This window comes from Cornus florida, unplaced genomic scaffold, assembly GCF_030987335.1.
Source record: "Cornus florida cultivar Cherokee Brave unplaced genomic scaffold, ASM3098733v1 CherokeeBrave_3.0.0_Hap2_Chr03, whole genome shotgun sequence".
Lineage (NCBI taxonomy): Eukaryota > Viridiplantae > Streptophyta > Magnoliopsida > Cornales > Cornaceae > Cornus > Cornus florida.
In genome coordinates this window covers 49,197,616-49,221,480 of record NW_026775573.1, presented here as the reverse complement: position 1 = coordinate 49,221,480, position 23,865 = coordinate 49,197,616, and the positions used below count along the sequence as shown (strand labels likewise).

Genomic DNA, 23,865 nt, shown 5'->3' with positions numbered 1-23,865 from the left:
TAGCATAAAGGTTTAAGAGCAGGCTCTCTTATATACTTGTAATCGGGACTTTTCTGGGCATTTTTTGGACGAGTTTGGTATTCTGGATTGTTTTGAGGACTGTACTAAGGGTTCTAAATGTAATTTCATGGAATTCTAAAATCTCATGTTGCATAATTTACACCGTTAGGCTAATAGAATGAACAATATGAAATTAAGCAACTTTGCATGCTGTTAACAGATGAAAATGACTAAATTGTTTAATTTTGTTTTAACAATTTAATGGATTGTAGCATGGACTCTAAACATGCTATTATGCTGTATAAGAACCTATACGGCAGAATTAATATTTTTATGATAATGGATTTAACAGTAGGAAAGTTTAAACAATCTTGTATGCTGTTAACGGATAAAAAGAGATCAAATTGTTTAATTCTGTTTTAACAATTTAACGGGCTGTAGCGGATTATAAATCTTGCTTTGGATGCACAATAGGAACATATATTTATCAGACTTGATCTATGCTTGCTTAGGATTCTAATTGCTGAAATAATAAATGATGTTCTGCAATTACATGGATTATTGTTTCGGTTATTAATTACTAAATTATTAAACTACGTTCTTTCAATTACATGGATTACTGTTGTGGATTTTAATTGCTGAACTACTATATTATGTTCTGTCAATTACCTGGATGTTATGGACTATATGCACCGGTATGGGACGGTTACATACTAGGGATGGTTTAGCTCAAAACGCTAAGACCTACCTTATTAGAATAAGGGAATGGGTTATAAGATATTGAATCCTACTTATATTTAAGTCAGATCAACTGAGTAAGTTGAGTGACTACACGGATTAAATTGTTATTTGTAGTTAAGACAGATCAACTGAATAAGTTGAGTGACTAACTGGAATGGAAGTCTTATGTCAGATCAATGAACAATTGAATGACATATTTTGGTTTTGGACGGAGTTTAGATATATATTTATGGTGCCACGATATAAGCTTGAGTCTCGGGATCGTTGGTTAGGGAGCGTATATGCATTGAGATGCATAGTTAGCTATGATGGTTGAGGTGTACTCTGTTAGGGCTAGGTGCTCATACCCACCACTGGTGCGTTTTGCATGTTGTCTTATATTTAGGTTGAGACCCCCATTATAGTCCAGTGAGAGTCATTTAGTGTAGATATATATGTGTATGCACTAGATAGATATTGTTGAGATGTCTAGGATGTATCTGCGTATCGGGTCTCTATTTGGATTGTAATTAGAATAGAACTTGTTCGTGGGTCTGACCCACTATTATTTTTCAGGTATCGGACGGTTCCAATCTTAAAGCTTGTTCGTGCTGAGCATAAATGGTCACTCATTCTTCCGACTGCGTAGGACTGTTATTTGTATTTAGTTTTGGATTTTCTTTTTAGTTTAGTATATCTTCAGTTGGGTTTTGATTAAGGGTCCACTAAATGGATTCCCAAGTTGTATTTGTATTGGATGTAACAGAATAGTTCTTATATATAAAAATTTAATCTGAAGTTTTCATCATTGGATTATCATTTTAGTTTTCTTTCAGCAATTTTTATTTATTTCTATTTATCATAATTGTATTCTGTATTTGTTTATTGCCATTTGTTTTGATATTCTTGGGTGTTCGGGCACGGGTTTAGCCAACCCGCATTTGAAAACCTGGGGGTATCACATCGGACAACCTCTAAGCTTGTTACTGATAAGGACCTGAAAAATATAACAAATGTGTGTGAAAACCCACGAACAAGTCCTTTCTATAACAACCCAAACAGAGACCCGAGAAATGATACATCCCTAACTAACTCATACAATATCTAAGTAGTCGATAGAGACACACACACACACACACACACACACACACACACACACACACATTAAAGACTCTCATTGGACTAAAAGGCAGACTCAACTGGATAGTGAGTATCTTGTGAAAAGCGCACACAAGGTAGTTACGAGTCCTCCTTATACAAGGGCACACACGTCCCTATATCCAGTTACCTATCTCGACCTGCAATACACGCCTCAATTCTAACCACTGATCCCGATACCTTAAGTTCGTATTAGGGCACACATAACTATATATATCTAGCCATATCCTGACAATGGCACACCAACCATAAACTACCGTAACTATATATCCTGACAATGGCACGATGACATATAACATATTGTAACCATATCCTAACAATGACACAAGTAACATTTAACATATCACAACCATTTCTTAACAGTGACATAGAGTGGGTCTGAACTCATTTGACAGCTCAACCACACAACACACATCATTAAGCCATATACTGACAATGACCCGACATAAACAACAAAAATAGATCATTTGATTCAGTCCCAAACGTGATTATAATCATATTATCATTCATTGCAATTGTTATAATAAAACTGCAAACATAAAACATGCACAACTTATAAATTATTTAAGTCCACTGCTTCCAGTCATAGCAAACCAAAATTACAACCATGGAGCATTCATATAACCCACAATTTCAACAACTAAGATGACTATAATCATTAACCATGCTAAAACATTTAAATGCCAGGTCTAAATAATTTAAAGATTCAATTTACAACTTCTTAGTTTATTTAATCTCATTGTGTCAGGCACAGTTGAGTTTCATGCCATAAAATCCACATATTAATGTTCCCGAGTCTCTGTAACATGTTCATAACCTTAATAAATCAATTCGGGTTTGTTCAGAACATGCCCCAGCGCCTGAGCCCTAAACAACAGTGTTTAAGCCCTATTTAAATAGCGCTCGAGCGCTGTTTTTCTAGAAAGTAGTGCTCGAGCCCTGTTTCAGAAAAACAGCTCGGGAGGTCCATTCCAAGTCTAGAAATTTGCCGTTAATGGTCCAAAAACATGCCTCTATGTCCCAATTGATGTCCAACATTATTACGGAGCAATTAATCAACATTAGAGTGCCTAAATCCAAATTTTAATGCATAAACATACAAGATTTAATAGTTTCATATACATATAACTATACATATATATTACTTCATTTAAATCCGTTTTAAATAATGCAAATTAACTAGATTATAATCCTGTCTAAAAATTCCTAAAGCTATACTAAAGGCGTATAGAACACAAAATCAAAGGGAGAAGTGTAGAATGAAGAACTTGCCTAACCGTTTTTGGATCGAAAACCCAACTTCCTTTTTCTCTAATGCCCGCAGCCTTCGAGTTGCCATCGTTTGCTCTGCTGGTCCGATTGCTACCCCACACGTAATCTTCTTTTCTTCCTTCCTTAATTCAACTCCCACCTCTCTCTTTACACACGAGCTTGTAAACCCTATAATAGAACTAATATATATATAACTACATTACACCCCTATCCCTTCAACCCAATCCTATTAATCGTATAACAATAATACTAATACATAACACACACACACATACACACATGCATCCAACCATGGGCTATGATCCAAACCCATCGAAGCTTTCTTCAAGTAATCTAAGACCAACTCAATTGCCCAGCTACTACAAGCCCAAATCAATTGACTTGAAATAAAAATAAAAAAACAAGCAAATAAATAAACTCATCAATTAACAATTAAACAATTTCATTTTAACACAATTAACAAACAATTTACTGCAAACAACCCATGCTACAAACAAAGCATAATTCAAATGCTTCAATCAATCAATAGACAAATAGCCAAACAATAATTTAAATGCAATAAAATAAAATAAACAAATACTTTGAAAATTAGGGGTATTACAGATGGTATTGATATTTTTCCAAATTGGGTGGGGTAGGGTTTAGACAAATTTGTCCCAAACCCACCCCGTTGGCATCCCTAAACAAACCCGTTAATAAGAAAGAGAGTTTCACGAATTTGTGTTCCAATTACTTCAGAGTTTCATACATTGAGGTTTGGAACCCTAATGATAATCACAGAGTTATCAGCATAAAACTCATGCCCAGATGTGTATGTGTGTGTGAATGTTCATCACATAAATACTCTCTCGATGTGTGTGTGTGTGTGTGAATGTTCTTTTTTATTTGAATATGCCTCTTAATAATGACAATTTTGTACAAATATGAAGTCAAACTCGAGCAGGATAGAAAGGGGGGGAGACAGATAGATAATACCAATGTACCAGAGGAGAGGGGTGAGGACCGATTATTTAATTGAGGTTTGAGAAGTGAGAATTGCAGTGCTGGCGACGTTCAGATATGACTATCGCGAGGACAGAAGGACAGATCGGGTGAGATTTTGAGATTGTCGTTGATTCAGTGACAAGCAACAAGTGAGTACTGTACTGACGATGTCGTATCTTTAGATAACCATTGGCTGTATGACGTCAAAGCTTTAGATCACCGTTAGGCCGGTCGGTATCTTTTTAGTCTTCTCTTTAGAGGAGTGGCAAATTGGTAGTTGGGATAGGGTTTGTGTGAGTCACTGTGTCTTTGATCTTTCTTTAGATGTTTCTAAAAAAGTGAATGTTAAAGAATGAAGAGCTGCACTAACTCTAGCTAAATATATATATATATATATATATATATGAGGGGCTGGTATACAAAAATTTTAATAGAATAAGGGTATTAATACAATTTTAAGGGGTATATATATATAATGGGGTGGAGTCGGGGGCGGGGGTGACACTAAACTATCCCTGCTTTGAACCTGCGTCGGGTTTTACATTAAATTACCACATCCTCCCCTACTCCCATTTAAGGGCTACCAAATTCGGCGGGCGCGGGGGGAAATTGTTATCCCTACCAATTAGATCTTTTAACCATTGGATGACTCGTGCTAATTCTCTTTTATTATTGCCAAAGATTCGAAGACATGGGGTTTAAAATAAATTGGGGTTTAGGGTTTTACACCTTAGAAAAAATGAAATAAGAATGTACGAAAGGGAAAGAAGGAGAAGATGAAGGTGAATGAGAGAAAATATCATACGTTGAGAATGATGTATAATCTTGAATAAACACATGATTTTCTCAAATTTTGAAGGCTACAACACATACACAAAATAATAAAAATAAAAATAAAATAAAATAAAATAAATAATAATAATTAAAAAGGATGGAAAAACCTTGCCGACACAGCTAAGCCCATAATGCTTGCATAAGGCATAGTTTGGTCAGATAGAATCATGAGAAGAGAAAGGAAATAAAAAATCTTATTAATTTTTTTTTTTTTGGGAGTCTGGATAGAATGAAAAGGAAAGATTATTGAAAATTAGGATTCAGCATCTCCATATTTTTCCCCAAAACGTTTCCAGCACAAAACACTTGCTTCGGCCTTTTTTTTTGCGCTCCTATTTTACCCAAGAACTTCAAGGATAATTGCAGACCATCAAGAACTTTATCAATTTTTTTTTGTTACGCAGTCCAACAACTTTATTAATGGTAAAATTTTAATTAACTTGACTTCCATTCCTATAGTGGTTATCCATCATACATGGAAAGTAAATAAATAGTAATTTGCAAGGTTTGAATTAATTGAAAACTCTCTCTATATTTTTTTATATACATCACTATTAATTAATTTTTTATTATTCTATTATTTATATTTATATTTTACTATTTTTATAAAATAAAGACAATTTAGGTATTCTAAATTGTAAATATTTTTTTTACAATTTTCTCAATAAATATACATCTTAATCAAATGCATGTTAAAAAATTAATTTTCTTTTTACACCCTTCACTTTACATTATTTTTTCATTTTCCATTAAAATTTTTTTCTTGCTATTTCTGTTAACCAAACGGAGCTTTTAGTGGTTTTGGTTTTGTAATTGGAGTATTATATTTGACGTGGCCTTTTGTCGGCCACTCGATAGTCACAGCGAAAAATAGCGGACTGATCAGCTAACGGAGAGAATCATCCCTTTTTCTTCTCTCGTAATAACGTTTGAATATCTGCAAACCTCTCCCGCCGATCGCGAATTTCCATTCGATACTTTCCGACGACTCTCCGGCGAGATATCCGATCAGGTAATTTTCAACATCCATACTACATCACTGGTTGGCTATATCATTGGTGCGAAATTGACTTTAGAAGTTTGATTTATCACTGTCACATAAAGTTCATCAATTTCTTTAGTAAGTGTTGATCTATAGATGGATTTGATATTGTTGCCATGGTCAATTTCTCAATTCTCAATTATGATATCATGCTTCACATGGATTAGGTTTGAATGTTTTGTTTGATATTGTGTATTTTTATTTCGTCAACACTGAGATTCCAATGGGAGGACGTCTAGGGTTCAATTACCAGGGGCAAATGCGTGTGTTGGTTACTTACCGAAGGAAAAAAAATGAAAAGAAAACTGTGAGATGTTTTGGGCCTGTTTGGTTTAGTTTTCATAACAGTTTATTTATTTTTCAATCAGAGAACTGAACAAGAATTTCACTTGATTGACAGTTTTTGAAAATTGTTTTCAACAGTTAAAAAAAACAGGTCTTAATTTCAGAGAACTGGATTAAAACATTTATTATTATTATTATTTATTTATTTATTTTTTCTGAAAACTGGTTTTTGAAAGTTGCATGTTTTAAAATGAAGATAAAAACAGAATTAGTTCATAGCATTTGTTACTAAGGCAATGAAATTAGTCGACGTAGATACAGATAGTTTAATCCTTATGTATAATATTGATTTATTTGTATCAATAATATATACACCATTCAGGAATTTTTTTTTTATAGATTAAACTACCACTAAAATATTTTATATTTATGTGATTCTGAGTTATGTTACGTGAACTTTTCAAAAGTGTGTGAAGTTCCCATATCAAACAGAACACACTCGGACATGGGTATGAGATACGTGGCTGACTTACTTGGCTGGGCATGCGTGTAAAAAATACATCCAATAACTTAAAATTTTGTCACATTATTGCTTGAAAACAGGTGCAAGGCCTAGTTGAACACTATGTTACATCATTAGAACATAACATAAAAAATTAATAATATACGGAGTAAATATTTAGCAAGTGTTATTGTGTCCTGTTTAGAGATTTTATATTTTTGACACTTGTACACAAACCCGATACACGTACTTGAGTACATGTAACATTGATTTCAGGTCATGATTGGTTTTCAAAAAAAGATTCTAGAAATTTTGTTCATAACAATAATAAAATCTGAATTCTGTTACCAATTGTTGTTTTTTGGGTTCTATTTTTTGTTTTAAAAAAAATTAGTATTGATTTAATATCTATCTATCTTTGTTATATCTGCAATTACTGCTATGGAATGGACTTGTTGGGATGATTTACAAGATCCTGCTATTCAAAACTTTTGTTATGCTTAGAATAAGTAATAACCTAGATTTTTTTTTTTTTTTTGTTTTTTTCTAAAAATTTGAAGTTGTCTTGCATCCCCCTCCCCCCCACAACACACACACACACACACCAAAAATAAAATAAAAATCATCATGTGGTCCCTCTATGTGTTGTTATGCCTCATTCTATAGTTCTTTGTTTTTCTTTCACAGTTCTAGTCATAATGCTGAGTTCTTTTATTTTTCTCTGTTACGTCTGATAGAGTTATCAAGCACTATATCTCTATACATGCACAAAGTAAAAGATGCTTGTAAATTTTTTAAGAAATTAGTTGTTCTTGTGCCCAGTGCTTCAGACATATAGGATCTTAGCTCTTTGAGGTAGCCCTTGGGTTTGACAACATTGATTTTTTTGAAACATGATATGGTCATCCATATAATTTATAAAATTCTGATGCATATCACAGGTAGTTTATATTCCAAACGAGGAAGGGATGGGTGTAAAACAAGCATTAAAAAGCCTTGATGCGTTTCCGCGTGCAGAAGAGCACTTGTTGCAGAAAACTCAATCGGGAGCGCTTGGTACTGATTCTTTGCTTGTAATTTAAGGGATATTTACACAGGTTGTTTAGTCTATTTATTTGGGCACTTCCTGGTTTGGTAATCAGTTTTTTCTTCTATCTTGTATACGACACTGAAAAGTTGGAATCTACTTGAATATCTGCTTTAAATTCTTTTAGGTCTTACTTCCCCAAAACCTTAGAAAATAACTCTCCTTGAATTATAGAGGTTGACCAACTTTGTTGCTTAAACTTTAGAAACTAACTAGTTCTAGCATCACAGTGATATCTCCAGCAAATTCAGTAGCCATGGGTTGTTTTCTTTTCTCGAGTAAAATGAGTATTAAAATTTTATATAGTGCCTTGAATAGATCCATATTATTTGGGGCCTCCTTTGTACTCCATTTATATCAAATCAGTTGGGAAGGTGTCAGAAAAGATTAGCAACTTGTAAATCTTTCTGTTCTTTATTCTATTACTTGATTTATTGATTCTAGCTACTGACTTGAGCCTTTTTATGTCTCTCAATTCTTGTAGTTTCAATTATTGGTCTAGTGATAATGGCCACACTATTCTTGCATGAGCTGAGATATTATCTTTCCACATATACAGTTCATCAGGTTCATTGCTAATTAACTCAAGTTCCTATATATAATGTTTTGTGTTCATTCTTATACTTTTGGCGAGGAGTTATAATTACACTGCAATTTAGTTGTTGATCTTTATTATACTCTCTCTTTTCAATTTTGGATTTTGAATTTCTTATATTGGCAGATGGCTGTTGATTTAAAACGCGGGGAAACTCTTCCAATCCACATTAATATGACATTCCCTTCCCTACCTTGTGACGGTTAGCATGTTTCTTTTTTATTTTTAATTGCCATGCTTGTTTTCTTCTCCTTTAGTTACATCTTTTTTGTCAGCTTTACTGCCTCTAAATATGTTTCAAAATGCTCACATTTATCTATTTGTATATGTGTATATACACGTGTATATATATATATATATGTTGGCAGTGTTAAGTGTGGATGCCATTGATATGTCAGGCAAGCATGAAGTGGATCTTGATACGAATATATGGAAAGTAAGGCAATTGTTTTTCTTATGAAGATAATATATATAGATATATATTGCATTTGAACTTGTTTTCTATTTGATGCTGTATATGCGTGAATGAAAAATATGAATTAATCATACATTTCTAGCAGCATTTTTATTTAGCTATGAAGAGAATAATTTACATTTATGTCAGGTATTTAATCATCTGAATGTGGACAACCGATTGCAATATGACATATCTAATTTGGATTCCAAAATACATTGGAAGTGGCTATATAGGAGTGTTTTGGAAATATTTTGTTTTGAAATAGGAATGTAACAATGTATACATATCTTAGTATTCTAGTCTAAAAGTCTCTGGAGAAAGCCTGGGGAGAAAATCAACAAGGAAGCAGAATCACATGTTGCACATGTTATACTGAACTCTCCTCCTTCTTTAGGGTAAATAACGATAACTTTTTTTAATGTGTGAACATTTGTGGATATGTGCATGATTGCATGTGCATTGTGGTGTTGTATCTGCCACATCCCAATGTTGATTGGAGAAGCTCACTTAATATTGTAGGATCTGTTTGATGTTGGATCTTATATTTAGGCTGCTGTTCAGAAAGGAGGTGTTGATAAATGAGTGTCTTAAACATTGGAACTGCTATCTTTTGGAAAGGAGGAAAGAAAACTGAAATATGAATGACATGATGTGAAGAGTGTGGGGTTGTAGAAAATTGTTGAAAGTGGAGCAAGATCTTTTTTTGTGTTAATTGATGAGTATTATTTATCTAAAGTGAGGTTAGATTGGAGACTTGCAGAGTGTGAACATAATTTTGTTGTTGGAGACTTTGTTTCCATCTGTTGGGCGTAGCTAAATGCTTCTAGAGGCAGCAATAGTTTTTGGCCTAGATGGCTGATTTATTGATGCAGTGGCAACAGGAAGAGGAGAGCAAGTTGCAAGCAATTACATATCTCATCAGCTTTTACCAAAGATTTTTTTTTTAATAAACACTTGAGTGGTGTTTTGTAATATTCATTTAGAATTTTCAATATTCCGTTGCTCTATTAGTTAGATTTTCTACATTATCGTAGTCCTCTGTGTTAGGTTGTAGTTTTTTTTGGGCTTGAAATCCTCCCTGTTAATAGCTTAGTTTTTATTTTATATATATTTTCAAATATATTTATTATAATCCAATTTGAGTATTCTTTGTTTAGTATAATGAGTGGGTCTAGTTTTTAAGAAGATATGGTAGATCTTTAGGGTTTTCTTGCATCTTGATACTGTTCCTGAAGATCTGATTATGTCAAAATGCAAACAGTGAATGACGTAGAAGGGGCTGGGGGTGGGGGGTTTGAATAGGTCTTATGGATACTAATTTCAAATATTAGTTATACAGTAGATGTTTGATGATGGTGATTTGAATTTAGTTTGTTTCAGTTATTCCTTGTAGAGACAAATTAAATGACACAGCCACAAAAATAAATAGAGAGCAGAGACAATTTTTTTACGTGAAAAAACCTAAACAGGGTAAAACCATGGGACTTAGTGCTGCCATGAACAATCCACTATGAGGAATGTAACTAGGTTGAAAGTTCCCACACAATAGAACCCCTAGTTACCTCTTGACACAGACCATAGTCAAACTCATACTTACAGTCTTTCGGGCCTTTGATCTGGTCTGTCAACTGATTTCTTTGTCACACAAGCTGCTTCTCTGTGACTGATTTGCCTCGGCGGTAAGATAATCTTCTCCTTGCTGATCATGCAATCACATATGCTATATCTAAAGGAAAACTCAGATTGAGTAGTAAAACAAATTCCCTCTACATCACAAGGTTTTTCTCTCTCTTAGATGCTTAGAGACACAGAATATATACCCTGGACAGAGTGATATATAGAAAATATAGAAGATCCAATCGTTTTGGTAAGTTGGATGATTTGGATCCCTTGTGGAAATTTGTTTAGAGTGAGTTGCCAAAAAAAGACTTATGTAAGGTTTGATAGTTTGAGGCAACGATAGACACTACTGACAAACCTCTCAATCAATCGGGCCATCGATTGAGGACTAGTAAAGTTCAATAAAAAGTAGCAGGTATAGTAAGCAATTGAAGGACTGCATTTTCTGTGAACATTCCCACATGGCACATGCAAAGCTGAATGAACCACTTCCAAACTTGAGAAGCATAATTACAGGTCCAAAATAGATGATCGTTTTGAGTCTTCCCCAGAATTGACATCCTGAGGGCAAAGGCAATCCCCTTCTCCTCAAAGCTCTTTGCTTTGTATGTGCTCCTTTGACGTGGAAAATAAAAATCCATCCAACCAGTAAGGAATGCCAAACTATTGTCTTTACTTATTTGTAAATTTTTGATTGATCAGGGGTTTTTGTCGTATGATGGGGTTAATCATAAAAGAGTGATTGTTCAGGAGTTTTCTTTTGCAGTTTGTCATCTCATTTTGTAAGGGCTAGTTATGTAATCCTCTTAGTCCGTTAACAGTAGTGACAATAAAATTTTATTTGCAAATCTTTTATTGTTTAGGGATTTTTTTTGGGTAGTAGAGTGAGGTTATTTGCAAATGCATGATATGCAATTTATTTATTTATTTAATTTTGTCCTAGGTTTATTTGCAAATGTGTGATAAGTTATTTATTTATTTTAATTCGTCCTAGATCATTATATGGATTCTCAGAGCATCTCATCCATTTTGCATCATGTAGATTTGTTTTTAACGTAAATGTCCTCTCTTTTTTGATCAAACAAAAAATTCTTTTTTCTCGTTCCTCTTTCCTTTGTTCATTTTTAAAAGCTTCATTATTTTAGGGATAGAGTTGAAATAAGTGTAGCAAAGTTATGAAATATTTTGGATTGGCTTACTCGTGTCCAATTTGTGCTTGATCTTGGCTGAGGCTAGCAGAGCTCATTGTGATCAAGATCAAGTCATTACAATCAATCAGCTAATCAGACTTGACCATCCTTGACATGTGAGGCAAATTTGAACTCTGTTTTTGTAATTCTCGAGTCACTTTTATTTATTATATATATAAATGTAAGGAAAATTGAGATGACCAAAACTTCTCATTTGCTCTGACTGCAACGAGGTGATTTCATTAAAAGTTTTGTACTTCACAGTCCTATATAATGACACAATCCTATATAATGTATAATTTTCCAATAAAAGCATAAAAGAAAAAGAATATTCGAGTAGGGATTAACCCTTCCCATCATCCAACTAAACAAAATACCCGAAAATACTCTTAACTAAAAGAACAGAATTCTTCTTCCCATCTAATGACCACCTTTTTTTCTTTTTTGCCCAAGTACACCACATTAAGCACAAAGTAGCTGCATCCCATGCCTTCCTCTTCCTTCTGACCATTGGTTCCATTCTTATTGGTCAGAGTTTTGTGCAATTTTGAACTGAGTGTAGCTTGATCCAGTTGCTTGGTGCTTTCTGGTGTATTGTAGTTCAGCATAGTGCCACATGTGATAGGTCAATAAAACCAATAAGACTCCATGGATGCAGAAAACTGAATTTGAGAATTAATCCCAGATTTACTCTCAACTTGCTGTTCTGCCTGCTGATTTCTCCTCCGCCCACCTGGAAGGACAGATTAGGGCACTTAGGTTCAATGTATATTCTTTCAAGTGTTGGAATGTTGGGAGAAATTCATGTGTTTCAACTCTCAATGTATTGATGTTTTTTCTTGTTAACTACGAATTTTGGAGTCTAATGATATTTGAAACTTTGATCCAAAAGGAGTGGTTGTTTTATTGCTTGAACTACTTGCAGGAAGTCCTCTGAATTTCCCAATACTTGAGCTTAGCCCATTGATGAGTTTTGTCAAGATTCCTAATTCTTATAGGATTTTTTTTTGAAAAGAATTATCTGTTCAAAACTTGCTGGTAGGTAGTGGTGATTTTGAATGTATGCCTTTGCGGTATTAACGTTGTGTTGAATCAGTTATGTTACTTGTGTTCACAGTAAAGTGGCAATATATCAGTTTATATTTTCAGTATTTTAGGAGGTGACTCCACTTTTTCCAACCATTAATTCCATGCCTTCCATGTTATCAATATTTGCTTATTTATTTATTTATTTATTTTTTATGTTGGTCTCTCTCTCTCTCACTCACACACACACACTCAGAGTTCAATTCACCAGTTATGTCATTCTCTTAACTAGTTGATAATTTCTGCAGCTTCGCCTGAATAGTGATGGCTATGTCATTGGCACTGAATATTTGTCGGACCTTGTGGAAAAGGAACATACTGTTCGTAAGCATGGTATTGTTGTTGCTGCATTTTATAATTGTTTTCTGACTTAGAACATTATTTATGCTTTCTTTTTTATCCTCTTTGCTATTAATAATGTAAGTGCTACCCCAATTTGTTTTCTGCAATTTCAATTGAATTTTGATGGCTAAATCTGAGTTTCTGAAGAAAGAAATGCATGCTTATAATTGTTAATTTATTAAAACATTAAAGCTAACTGATGGGGTAACAACTGAAATCGAGATGAGGTGAATAGATCTTGATGGTAGCTTTAACTAATTTTAACAACTTTTTGAACTTTTAATTTGATTACTGAATTATCTAGTTCAAATTAAAATAAAAAAATTGGATACCATTCAATCCAACATCCCAATCAAAACATCATTTAAACGTTAGTAAATTAAAGCAATATAAATCATGAATATAGGACACCATGATTTTTACATGGCAAAACTCAAGTCAAGTCAGATAAATCCACTATCAGATTGAGATATTACACTAAGTTAAAGTTCACATATCCTTTAACTCCCAGTTACCTCTTGACTAAAACTGATCACCGAATACCTAAATCATTGCACATTGACTTGTTCTCAAAGTCAGCATGTCCTATCTACACTGGCATGCCACACATGCTTGCCGTTGTCTCTTATGTGTTGCCTGGTAAGCTGAATCTATTGGCAAAGTTGCCTTCATATTATACTTCGAATGCAAAAATTCATTTGAATGATGGGATACAGCTTTCAGCAATATTTTTATTTGTTCTATTTGGAGAACCGTTAATGTGAATTCAAACATTCATGTAAAGCTAAGCCTGAGTAATGATTTTGTTCCCAAGAATGAGTCATTTGATTTGAAATCTTGGCTTATTCCCTGTTTAGAACTAATGATTCTATTGTTTTGTTTGTTTGGAATTGGTGGCTGTGGTCATATTGGTTCCAATGCTATAATGTCATGGGTGGATGGCATTGACATGGTAAAACTTGAAATGAAGATGATAAAGGGATTTGCAATAGGGATCACTCCAAATTGAAAAATGTGATTTTAAATGCTTGTATTGTAACTGTGATTCTCATTGTGGTATAAATTTCTATAATATTTCTTTTTTGATCAGTTAAATTCTGTTAGGTGTTCTGTTTTAAAAATATTTGTTAAAGGTTGGTTACGCCAATTTATATGACAACAATGACAAGGCAACCTCTTAGATACTTTTGTATGTGACAAATTTTATTCACCTTGAAATAGTCATACAGTAAAAACATTTCGTTCAAACCCTTTTTTTTGTTCTTAAAAATCTTTATTGTTTTACGTAGCAAGAAAGAGTAGATAACACACACAGATTTCTTTACAAAAATTTCACTTTGATCTTCTTTCTCCAAGATTTGTTTTGTGTCTCCTCTTTGAATATATCTCAGGTACGTATTCTGGCAAAGAAGAGTTTCTGATGTTTTGTTGTTAGGCTCTATGTTCTACTAACTTTTGATGTATTGTTTGGATTCATTTTAAACTCCCTTTATAATCAAAATAAATATAAATAACTTAGGACTTTTACAACATAGCTGCTAGATTGTCTACACAGACAGTTCTCTGTGTGGAAAAGCCAGTTACCGTGGTCTGCTAAGAGTTAGCTACCATCAAGATTGGCCACAGTTGCCTTTATAGTGGACTATATTTTATTCAGGATACCTTTGTGTTGCTGATGATTTAGTTATGTTCTGAGCAATGGACGCCATGGCCTGAAATTATTTCATAGTTGAGGGATTTTCATTTAATGTTTGTTATGGTCAGTTAAAATAAAGATCTTCATTTTCTTTGTAAAAGCTCAGCTTGCTAGGCATGAAATCATGAGATTGTGTTTGGGATTATCCACTTCAAACAAATATTGCCAAATGTTAGGTGTTAGTTATTTAAATTTCTTTGGGCCACTGTGCCAGCATGGTTTTTGTTTCATAAATTGATTTTCATGGAATGCAGATGAGGACAACAATCATCTGCATGGTTTTGATCAAGATGCTGAAAATATGATTAAGAAGGTGAAGCAAGCACTGTCTGTTGGAGAAGGATGTCGGGTATTCTTCAATTTGGTCCCACTTTGGAATTTCAACATATTACATAATCATAATATAATTTATGGTGTTAAATTTCTTACAGGTTTATGGTGTTTTAGATGTCCAAAGGGTTGCTGGGAACTTTCATATTTCAGTTCATGGGTTAAACATTTTTGTGGCACAAATGGTCAGTTTTCCTGAGCTTTATTTTTTATATCTTTAATCGAATCAGAGCATCCAACTAGCTTAGTTTAGTTTATACATTTAATGTTAACAACCATCTACTCTAAAAGTTTAAGTTGTTGGAGAGGGTGTAACTTTTTTATTTGAATCTTTCAACACGGCCCCCTCATGTGTGAACTATATTTTTGGTCTAACGTGTTTCAATTTAAATTATCAGGTTGATGGTGAGGTTTGAACACAGGACCTTGCCTGCTCTGATATCATTTTAACAACCATCTAATATTTAAATCCTTCAACATTTATATAGGTCTTTCCTTGTTGTGTTAGTGGTACCAGTTCTGAAAAACCGTATTTAGGCGCATAGTATCAATTTGGATCCTGATTGCTGCTTATGTTGCTTGAACACCTTGTGTTTGATGTTGGATACTTCTGCTTAGACTCTATATTATTTTGAAGTGTTGGGATGGGTATCCTTACCCATCCTGTGTCGTGTTGACATGGGTACTCCAGTGTTAAGCAAATGGTCCTCCTGGTAGGCTGGTAGCATGAACAGCTAGAAAGTGGAATTGGCATTTTTGCAATACCTTTGGTGGTCAAAATGGTTCCAAAGTATATTAATGTTCAAAGGTGTTATAGTGTAATTGGTGATGTGTTAAAGGATTTGCAGATAATTTGTAGAGCTTCTGATTGTCCCTAGACTATTGAAGTTAGCAAATCAGGATAGGCTGTTTGCTAGCTGTTAGTTCTGTAGTAAAATAATTTAGTTGTCCTTCAATCTACGAATTACCTTAATTGGCAAAATGTAAAAAATAAAATAAAATGGCAAATGAACCTTTGAAGGATCTCCTATTTCTTTCAAGCCATAGACACCACCACCAAACGTATAATGGCGCAACCCTCCAAAAATCACGGACTCGGACACCCACTATACAACCTCTCCAAGCCTCAACCAAGCCTATGGATGACCTGGGCATAACACACGGAATCCCAAGCAAAACCCAACATCATAAAACAGCAATCCCAAGCCACAGGACAATGCAACAGAAGATGATCAATCGTTTCCTCATCCTTTTTACACATCCTTTTTACACATGCAACAACAATTGATCACAAACTGCCTCCTCTTATCCGGGTTATCCTGAGTCCAATATCTTCCCCAAGACAAAGGTCCAAACAAAAAAGCCACTTTGATTGGGGCCTTTGAGCACCAAATAGCCCTCCATGGGAAGGGATCCACGGGCATTTGTGACCCACCTGAAAAAAGATCTGATATCAAAACTAAAATTTTTCATTCTTATTTTTAAAGAGAGTTATGTAATTTCATCAAGTTGAATTTGAAGAAGGGATTATTTGCAATTTATTTATTTATTTTTTTATAGTTTAGTTTTTTTTTTTTTTTTTTTAATAACTTCAGGGGGCTATTTAAATATTGAATAATTCAAAGGGTTCTTTAAAGTTTTACCCTTAGTAAATAAATCAAAAAGGGTTAAATGGTCATTCAAAAATGAACCCTTAATAAATTAATCAAAAAGGGTTAAATGGTCATTCAAGATTTTAAGTTTTTCACATGCACATCACGTAATATACTTTCCATTTCTTCACTACGGACAACACACACCAAGAGTCTATTTGCAATTTGTGAAAACTCGGGGGTTCTTTTGCTATTTTAATAGTTTAGAAGTTTTATTGCAAAAAACTGATCGTTTAGGAGTTTTGTAATTTTCTCTATTTGAAAACAAAAGATACAAGGAGATTTATCAAATGAGTTGGTATATATCTCAATTGGTCAAATTCGAAGCGTCTCCAATGCCTGAAAGAACCACTTCAAGTAATGAATATTATTCAGATTTTTAGACGAAATAATACGTTTTCTATCATTCTATCAAAATATCAACTATTCCAAAAAAAATTCATTGACTACCCTACCCTAGTCGAGGAGTAGAATAAATTTTTTGAAGAATACTGTGATGATAAAAAATGAGTATCAAAAGAAGATATAAATTGGATAGTAATCATTATAAGCGATTCAATTGTTTGGTTATTAAGCAGCGCAAAAGAAGAAACGTTGATTGACAAAAAAAAAAAAAAAAAAAAAAAAACAAGAATAGGATCTATGTGGATCTAAAGTATCAATTCCAACTAATATTATAATTAGTAATGATCATCAAGTTATTGTGTATATATATTTACAAATATCTGCATACACAAAAATATGCACAGAATTTAGAGGCCCTATTTGGCCTTGTGTAGCTTTTGAGGGGATGCGTTCCCCTTTTAAATGCTTTTCATACAATCTTTACTTATCACAAAAGGTCAAACTGCAAATAACCCTGCTGAACTATCAGTTTTTGCTACTTACATTCCTGTACTTCTAATTTGGTAACAAACCCCTAGACTTACCAAAAAAATTGCAGTCCCTTCAAATAGGAACATCGGCATTACAATGCTTTAATTGACGAAAATGCCATCGCCAGAGGAAATATATGTAGCAATCAAAACAACCTCTATTTGACGGGTTGGAATGAAAATTTCGTTCTTTCTCCCCCCTCACGCGCGCAAACGTTAATTACACAATATCATTCCAGTAACTATTGTGTTCATTTTATTTGAGGTCCGATGATAACAGATGCTGTGAATGGTATGTGTCCATTCTTGTTTTTCATACACATATTAGATGTCCTAGGTAGTGTCATGAATTAATTTTAATCCAAAAAACAACACGTGAGACTAGCTAGAAGGGAGATATTGAACCTAGGATGCCTTCCTAGACTTGGTCTACGACTTACAATTCCACCACTTAACATTGGGGTAACCACCCAATTACTTTTGGTTATATCCTTAAGCACACATGTATGCACCATTTCTTCTATGCACTTTGATGAAGAAAAATAATATATACACATGGTAAACTTTGACACGTATATGCATACTATATAACAGACCTCTTTGTCAATTATGCCAGCCCAAAATCTTGCTTGTGCTTTCTGGTAATTATCAAAAGGAAATTAAGGAGATCCGCCCTTCCAAACCTCGTAAATATACTGATCTATCGTTAGTGATTCTCACATAGGTTTACCATTGTGAATCAGCGCAGGAATTTTCTTATGAATTGGGTTCACCGTGAAGGGCTTTTGTTAAACAAATCTCTTCTTTGTGGTCACACTCGATACCCATCTGATCCAAGGTAATTCTGACCCTCAAGCCAAAAGGGCTTGCCTAGGAATTTCGAAAGAATTAGTTCCTCAGCCATCAGCCATCATTTTCATTCAGTTAGAATCTACGAATTTGAGTCCGGGAGCTGAGCTATTTTGATAGTTCCAATTTCTATTTTTAAATAGAGCCACAACCCCTTGTTTTATGGATCATAAACTAATCCATTTACATTTTAGTCAATAAAAAAGGACCAAAAAAAGATTTTAGAACTGATTTGCCACGTGAAATACACATGATTATTCTTTTGTCACTTTTCTGACTTTCAGCAAACAGCAGGGGAGATTGCAAACTTTTGAGTAAGTTCAGGGGGGTTTGTTGCAAAATTAGAAATTCAGAGAGTAAATTGCTAAAAAATGATAGTTCAAGCACCTATAGTACTCGGACTCTTAAAAAGTAGTTGAAGTACCCGCGTCGGACACGCTATATTGGGCCATTGATATGGGATATGTCCCCGACACTTTTGGATGGAAATGCACCATTTAAGCATATCTAATGATTCAATATTATTATATTTTTGCTTGAAAACAAGTGAAATGCTTATATTAAACACTATTTAACATAAATAAAATATTTTACTTTATAAAATTAATAAAAATATTAGACAATAAAATTGGGTGAATTATATTGACCTCACCTCAAGTTAAGCGAAATTACAGTATTTCCTAGTCAGATCTTGTCATTGGACAATGTTAATGGAAGTTGCAGTTTTACTAATTTTCTCTCACATTATTATCTTTGCACATTTTAAGGATAAAAAGGACTTTTTAATCAAATATTTTGCTGACATAATCAACTTTTGGCATTGACTAGCATTCACCGGTAACAAAATGGGAAAGTATTACCATAGGTCCATACCATAACCCTCAAGGGTAGTGAGTAAATTTGAATACATAGGAAAGGTCTCTGTAATTTTGCTAAACTAGAGGGAGGGTCATTGTAATTTACCATTTAAAATTAGAGGGGAAGGATAAGCAAGAAACTATGGCAGTCCCACCAGTAAGGCCTAGGCATCATAGTTAGGGAAGGGTTAACACCCTCAAAGTTTGTGAATCTGGCACAAGATTTTGTAAGGCTTAGTCATTCAATCAATCATTGGTAGAGTAAAATATTACGCCCTTTTTATAGTAGTTCCTACTCAGCATGACTCTTACACTTATGTTATAATGGAGGTAATCCATGATTTGCACTAGTGTTGATCATGTCTTGTAGACTTCTAATCTTTTAACCATTTTAATAAAATGAACAAAAGCGCATAAAAGACACCAGGGCTGACTGATTTAAAAGTCCACATTAAAAGACCAATAAATGATCCAACTTGATCAAATTAAGGTTTGGGCCTTAAAACCGTGCTTTTCACTCCACTAATGCAACTTTAAAGGAGGTTGTCACTGATCACCAACTCTTTTGCTTGGGCACCCTGACAAGTCAAAAGCATGTTATCACTCATAAATGTCAGGGTCTAAGCGTTTACCTTTTTCCCAAAATGAACCACATTTGTATATTACATTGCTCACAGAGATACTACCACCTTATCAGGTCGAACACTGCCTTTAGTTAATTTTATTTGTGCTCCTACACAAATACATTGCTCTGTTCCTTTTACAAACATTCTTAGCAATTGTCCAAGGGTAGTAGTAGATCAGTTTGTGAACTCTTACGTGTTTTTTAAACGAGGCATTCAACACCTCAGATGAGTTCAAATAATAATAATAATAGTAATATATAGTACCTTGCACACGCATTTTACCCTACTTGGGGTTTGGACCCTTAACCTCCCTTTTGGGGACGTAGAGTTAGAGGTTTCCACCCATGCCACAGGCCAGGTGGTAAAAACAGTTTTGTTTGGCAAGTTGGCAAGATAAGTGGGTAAGGATCACCCCCTTCCCCCTCTCCTTCACCCCACAAACAAAACACTCACACACACAAGTGTTGCTTTACAAGAAAATGCTAGATTATTTAATATTTTGATCCTTCTAATGAGCTTCTTCGATCTCACTACCAGTGGCATCTTCTAGATTGAAGTATGTTTACTGGCTCTTAGGCAGGTTTTTTTTATGTATCTTCTAGAAACTGCATCTTTTTTTTGTCTATCGTTCTTAGTTCTCTTTTTCATATAGAGTACTGTTTCATTTTCCCCACAGATTTTTGAAGGAGCTACTCATGTCAATGTAAGTCATATTGTTCATGACATGTCATTCGGGCCAAAATATCCGGGACTTCATAATCCGCTGGATGGGACTGCACGAATTCTTCACAGTGCAAGTGGAACATTCAAATATTACATAAAGGTATGAATGCTGAGCTTTCTTTTATATACCTATGGATTTTGTAAATATATTTTTTTGATATTTCCTTTAATAAGATTATTTTTACTGTAGAGAGTTTACAAGCCTCTAAGGGTCTGATTCTACCATGTATAATGTATATAAAGCTTAGCTTTGGCAGGATGATCCTATATTCTGTACCAAACCTTGTACTGGTTCAGTTCCCCTTTATAATTACCTTAACGGTCTAATTGCACTCTCCATCTTATGGTGCCCAGCTTAAGTGAGAAGACCCAATATTGGCACCAAAAACGGTAGTCAAAGGAATTTCATACAAGTAGGAAATTGAGTATTCCTTTTACTCTAGAATGAATGATCCTGTTGTGATGATTGAGCAATGCATCATGTTACAAGAATTCTTTGTTCTCTTTAACTGTCAAATAATTTTTGTTTGTTGTCAAATTGGCAATCCAGAGGAGAGTTGTGATACTCTATGTATTCTTAAAACTAGTGGCTTTTACTGTTAGTCAATTTAAAGATGTTTTTAATCAGTTGATTTTGAATACCATTTGGCGAGCTAATTTATAGTGTAATACTGTAATATAGAGATATAAGAGTAAACGGCAAAGGAATCGGGAACCAACTATTTATTGGAATAATCTTAATATGCTTTTCTTATATTCACAACAATAACATATGCAGGCCGTTGCCCAGTTTTGGCCTTAATAATTTATGATGCTGAGGGGCATATACTGAACGAGGACTTAATTATTGGCATAATTTCCACAAAGTGTCTGGCTCTTATACACAAACCTGCATTCTCATGCTTGGCTACTTGAAAATTTTACGTTTTATCCAAGCTATGGCCCCTAGAAATAAATGCAAGTAGAATCATATAAAATGCAATAGAAGGCAAAATTGGTCTATTTCATACTAATCGTCTTGTTCATTTGTTCAAGAAATCCATAGCCTCAACTTTGTCCTTTAAGAAAGAAAAAAAATGAAAGATACAGAATATTTATTTTAATTTAGTTTCCTGTTTGAATTGAGATTTCTACTTAATGTTTTCGCATTCCCCTTGCAGTTGTACATTATGAACTCTATTAATTGTGATGTAGATTGTTCCGACTGAGTACAAATATCTCTCGAAAGAAGTTTTGCCAACTAATCAATTCTCTGTTACGGAATATTTCTCCCCTATGAACGAGTTTGATAGGACATGGCCAGGTTTGTCTCAACCATTCTTCACATGGAGTCTTTTTCAATCTTCTCGGTTCCCATCTTTTCAGTGGTAGTGGGCATCAATAACTAAGCCCTTGTTTTACTGTTTGATACAGCTGTCTACTTTTTGTATGATTTGTCACCAATTACCGTGACTATCAAAGAAGAACGTCGTAATTTTCTTCACTTCATCACTCGGCTTTGTGCAGTATTAGGTGGTACTTTTGCTGTAACAGGTATGTTTTTTGTTCTTTTACCACGGTCTTTGAATTTGACATAAATTGTGCAGCATGAGCAAAATAAAATGAGGATTTGGCCGTCCCATTTCTTCGTGATAAAGGTAAGGATGATGATGATGATGATGATGATGTGAACTTTTAACGGGTAAAAAATTCGTCCGGAAGAAATAGATGTACTTCTGTCCAAAATGGTGAAATTTAAAACTAATTCTAAAATGTGAGTTTCAATTTATTTATTTATTTTTTTCAATTTGGGTAACCATGAAAATGTGCTTATCAAAAATTGACAAAATTGCGAAAGTAAGATCATTATATTTGGCAAATTTTACAAATTTGGTTTCAAATAGAAATTCACGTAGAAATGTTTGAATTGAACTTCGAAAAAAGAAAATTGTCCAATTATTCCATGATATGAAGTCTTTTTTAACTCAATTTTCCGACAATAATTTTTAGAGTACTGTGGACTGTTTTCAGTTTTTCTGTTGTCATAAAAACAAAATGCTGTTCTTGGATAACACATCCTCTTTTTAACTCAATTTTCAAAAAATATTGTTTGGAAAACTCAACCAAATGAATTTTCGTACTATTTTCAATTTTTGTGTACTTTGAAAATAGAAAATTGGTCTCGGAAGAGTTTGAAGAGGTTGATGTTTGACATTATTGGATGAATCTGCTGATTACTTTCCTGGTTGGTTTCTTGAGTGAAGGCTTCTTTGTCATCCATGACATTACCTACTGTTCTGTTGTGTCGACAGGAATGCTAGATCGTTGGATGTACAGATTTATTGAGATGCTGACAAAACCGAACACAGGAACTAAATTTCGTTAAAGTTGAGGTTTCTACAATTGCCATGAAATTAGATGCATTTCCAAGGATCTGTTAAATCAATTGAGAATCATCAGTGTATAACTCCACAAAGCAAGAGCACGAGGGCCTTGTTCTACTGGGGAAAGACTTTGTGTAACTTACTGTTTTTTATTTTTTTATTTTTTATACGACCATTGATACATTTTGTTTTGCAAGATCGGGTACCATATTTATATTTGATTTAAATTCAATATATTTTAAAATGTGGGGATATGCTTAATATATTGTACATGTATAGTATATATATATTCCTGGAAAGCTGATCATGGATATATCAAACGTATCTCAAATGAAAATTTCAATATAATATATGGATGAAAAGTTGAGCGTGTTTGTGCATCTTCCTGAGGATGGGGACATGGGTCCGAGGGTAAGCAAGTTACTTTTGATTAAGAGGTCTGTAGATGCCAGGGCCGATGGTAGCTGCTCGGTAGGGTTTTGTTGACACCGACGCAGGTTAACCTGACTTCAATAGGGGGCGCAATCAGTGGCCGCGCAGCCAAATGCCTGCTTTGGCCTTGTGTATCTTGGGGCCAGTGGTCTTTCCTCGTTCGGACGGGATGATCAACAGTCATCTGGTGCATCACGATATCATATATGTAGCGAATATGCATATTTTAACCAGACTCATTTAACACTTCTTTTACTAAATTTGTTTATATATTTTTACTTTTTAAAA

At 34.1% G+C, this 23,865-nt stretch overlaps 1 protein-coding gene across 2 annotated transcripts; it reads left to right on the top strand.

The window, feature by feature from the left end:
* The first annotated feature begins 5,839 nt into the window (after positions 1-5,839).
* Positions 5,840-23,421, top strand: LOC132300470 (uncharacterized). 2 transcript variants are annotated; one of them, XM_059797555.1, is made up of 12 exons: positions 5,840-5,980; positions 7,739-7,853; positions 8,369-8,451; positions 8,606-8,681; positions 8,848-8,915; positions 13,081-13,165; positions 15,125-15,219; positions 15,302-15,385; positions 20,736-20,882; positions 21,977-22,085; positions 22,196-22,315; positions 23,074-23,421. In XM_059797555.1, the coding sequence occupies exons 2-12, from the start codon at positions 7,766-7,768 to the stop codon at positions 23,145-23,147; spliced, it is 1,029 nt and encodes a 342-aa protein (XP_059653538.1). In that variant the 5' UTR covers positions 5,840-5,980; positions 7,739-7,765; the 3' UTR covers positions 23,148-23,421. The 2 variants fall into 2 exon arrangements, with proteins under 2 accessions (XP_059653538.1, XP_059653539.1); XM_059797556.1 differs by lacking the exon at positions 8,369-8,451.
* The last annotated feature ends 444 nt before the right edge of the window (positions 23,422-23,865 follow it).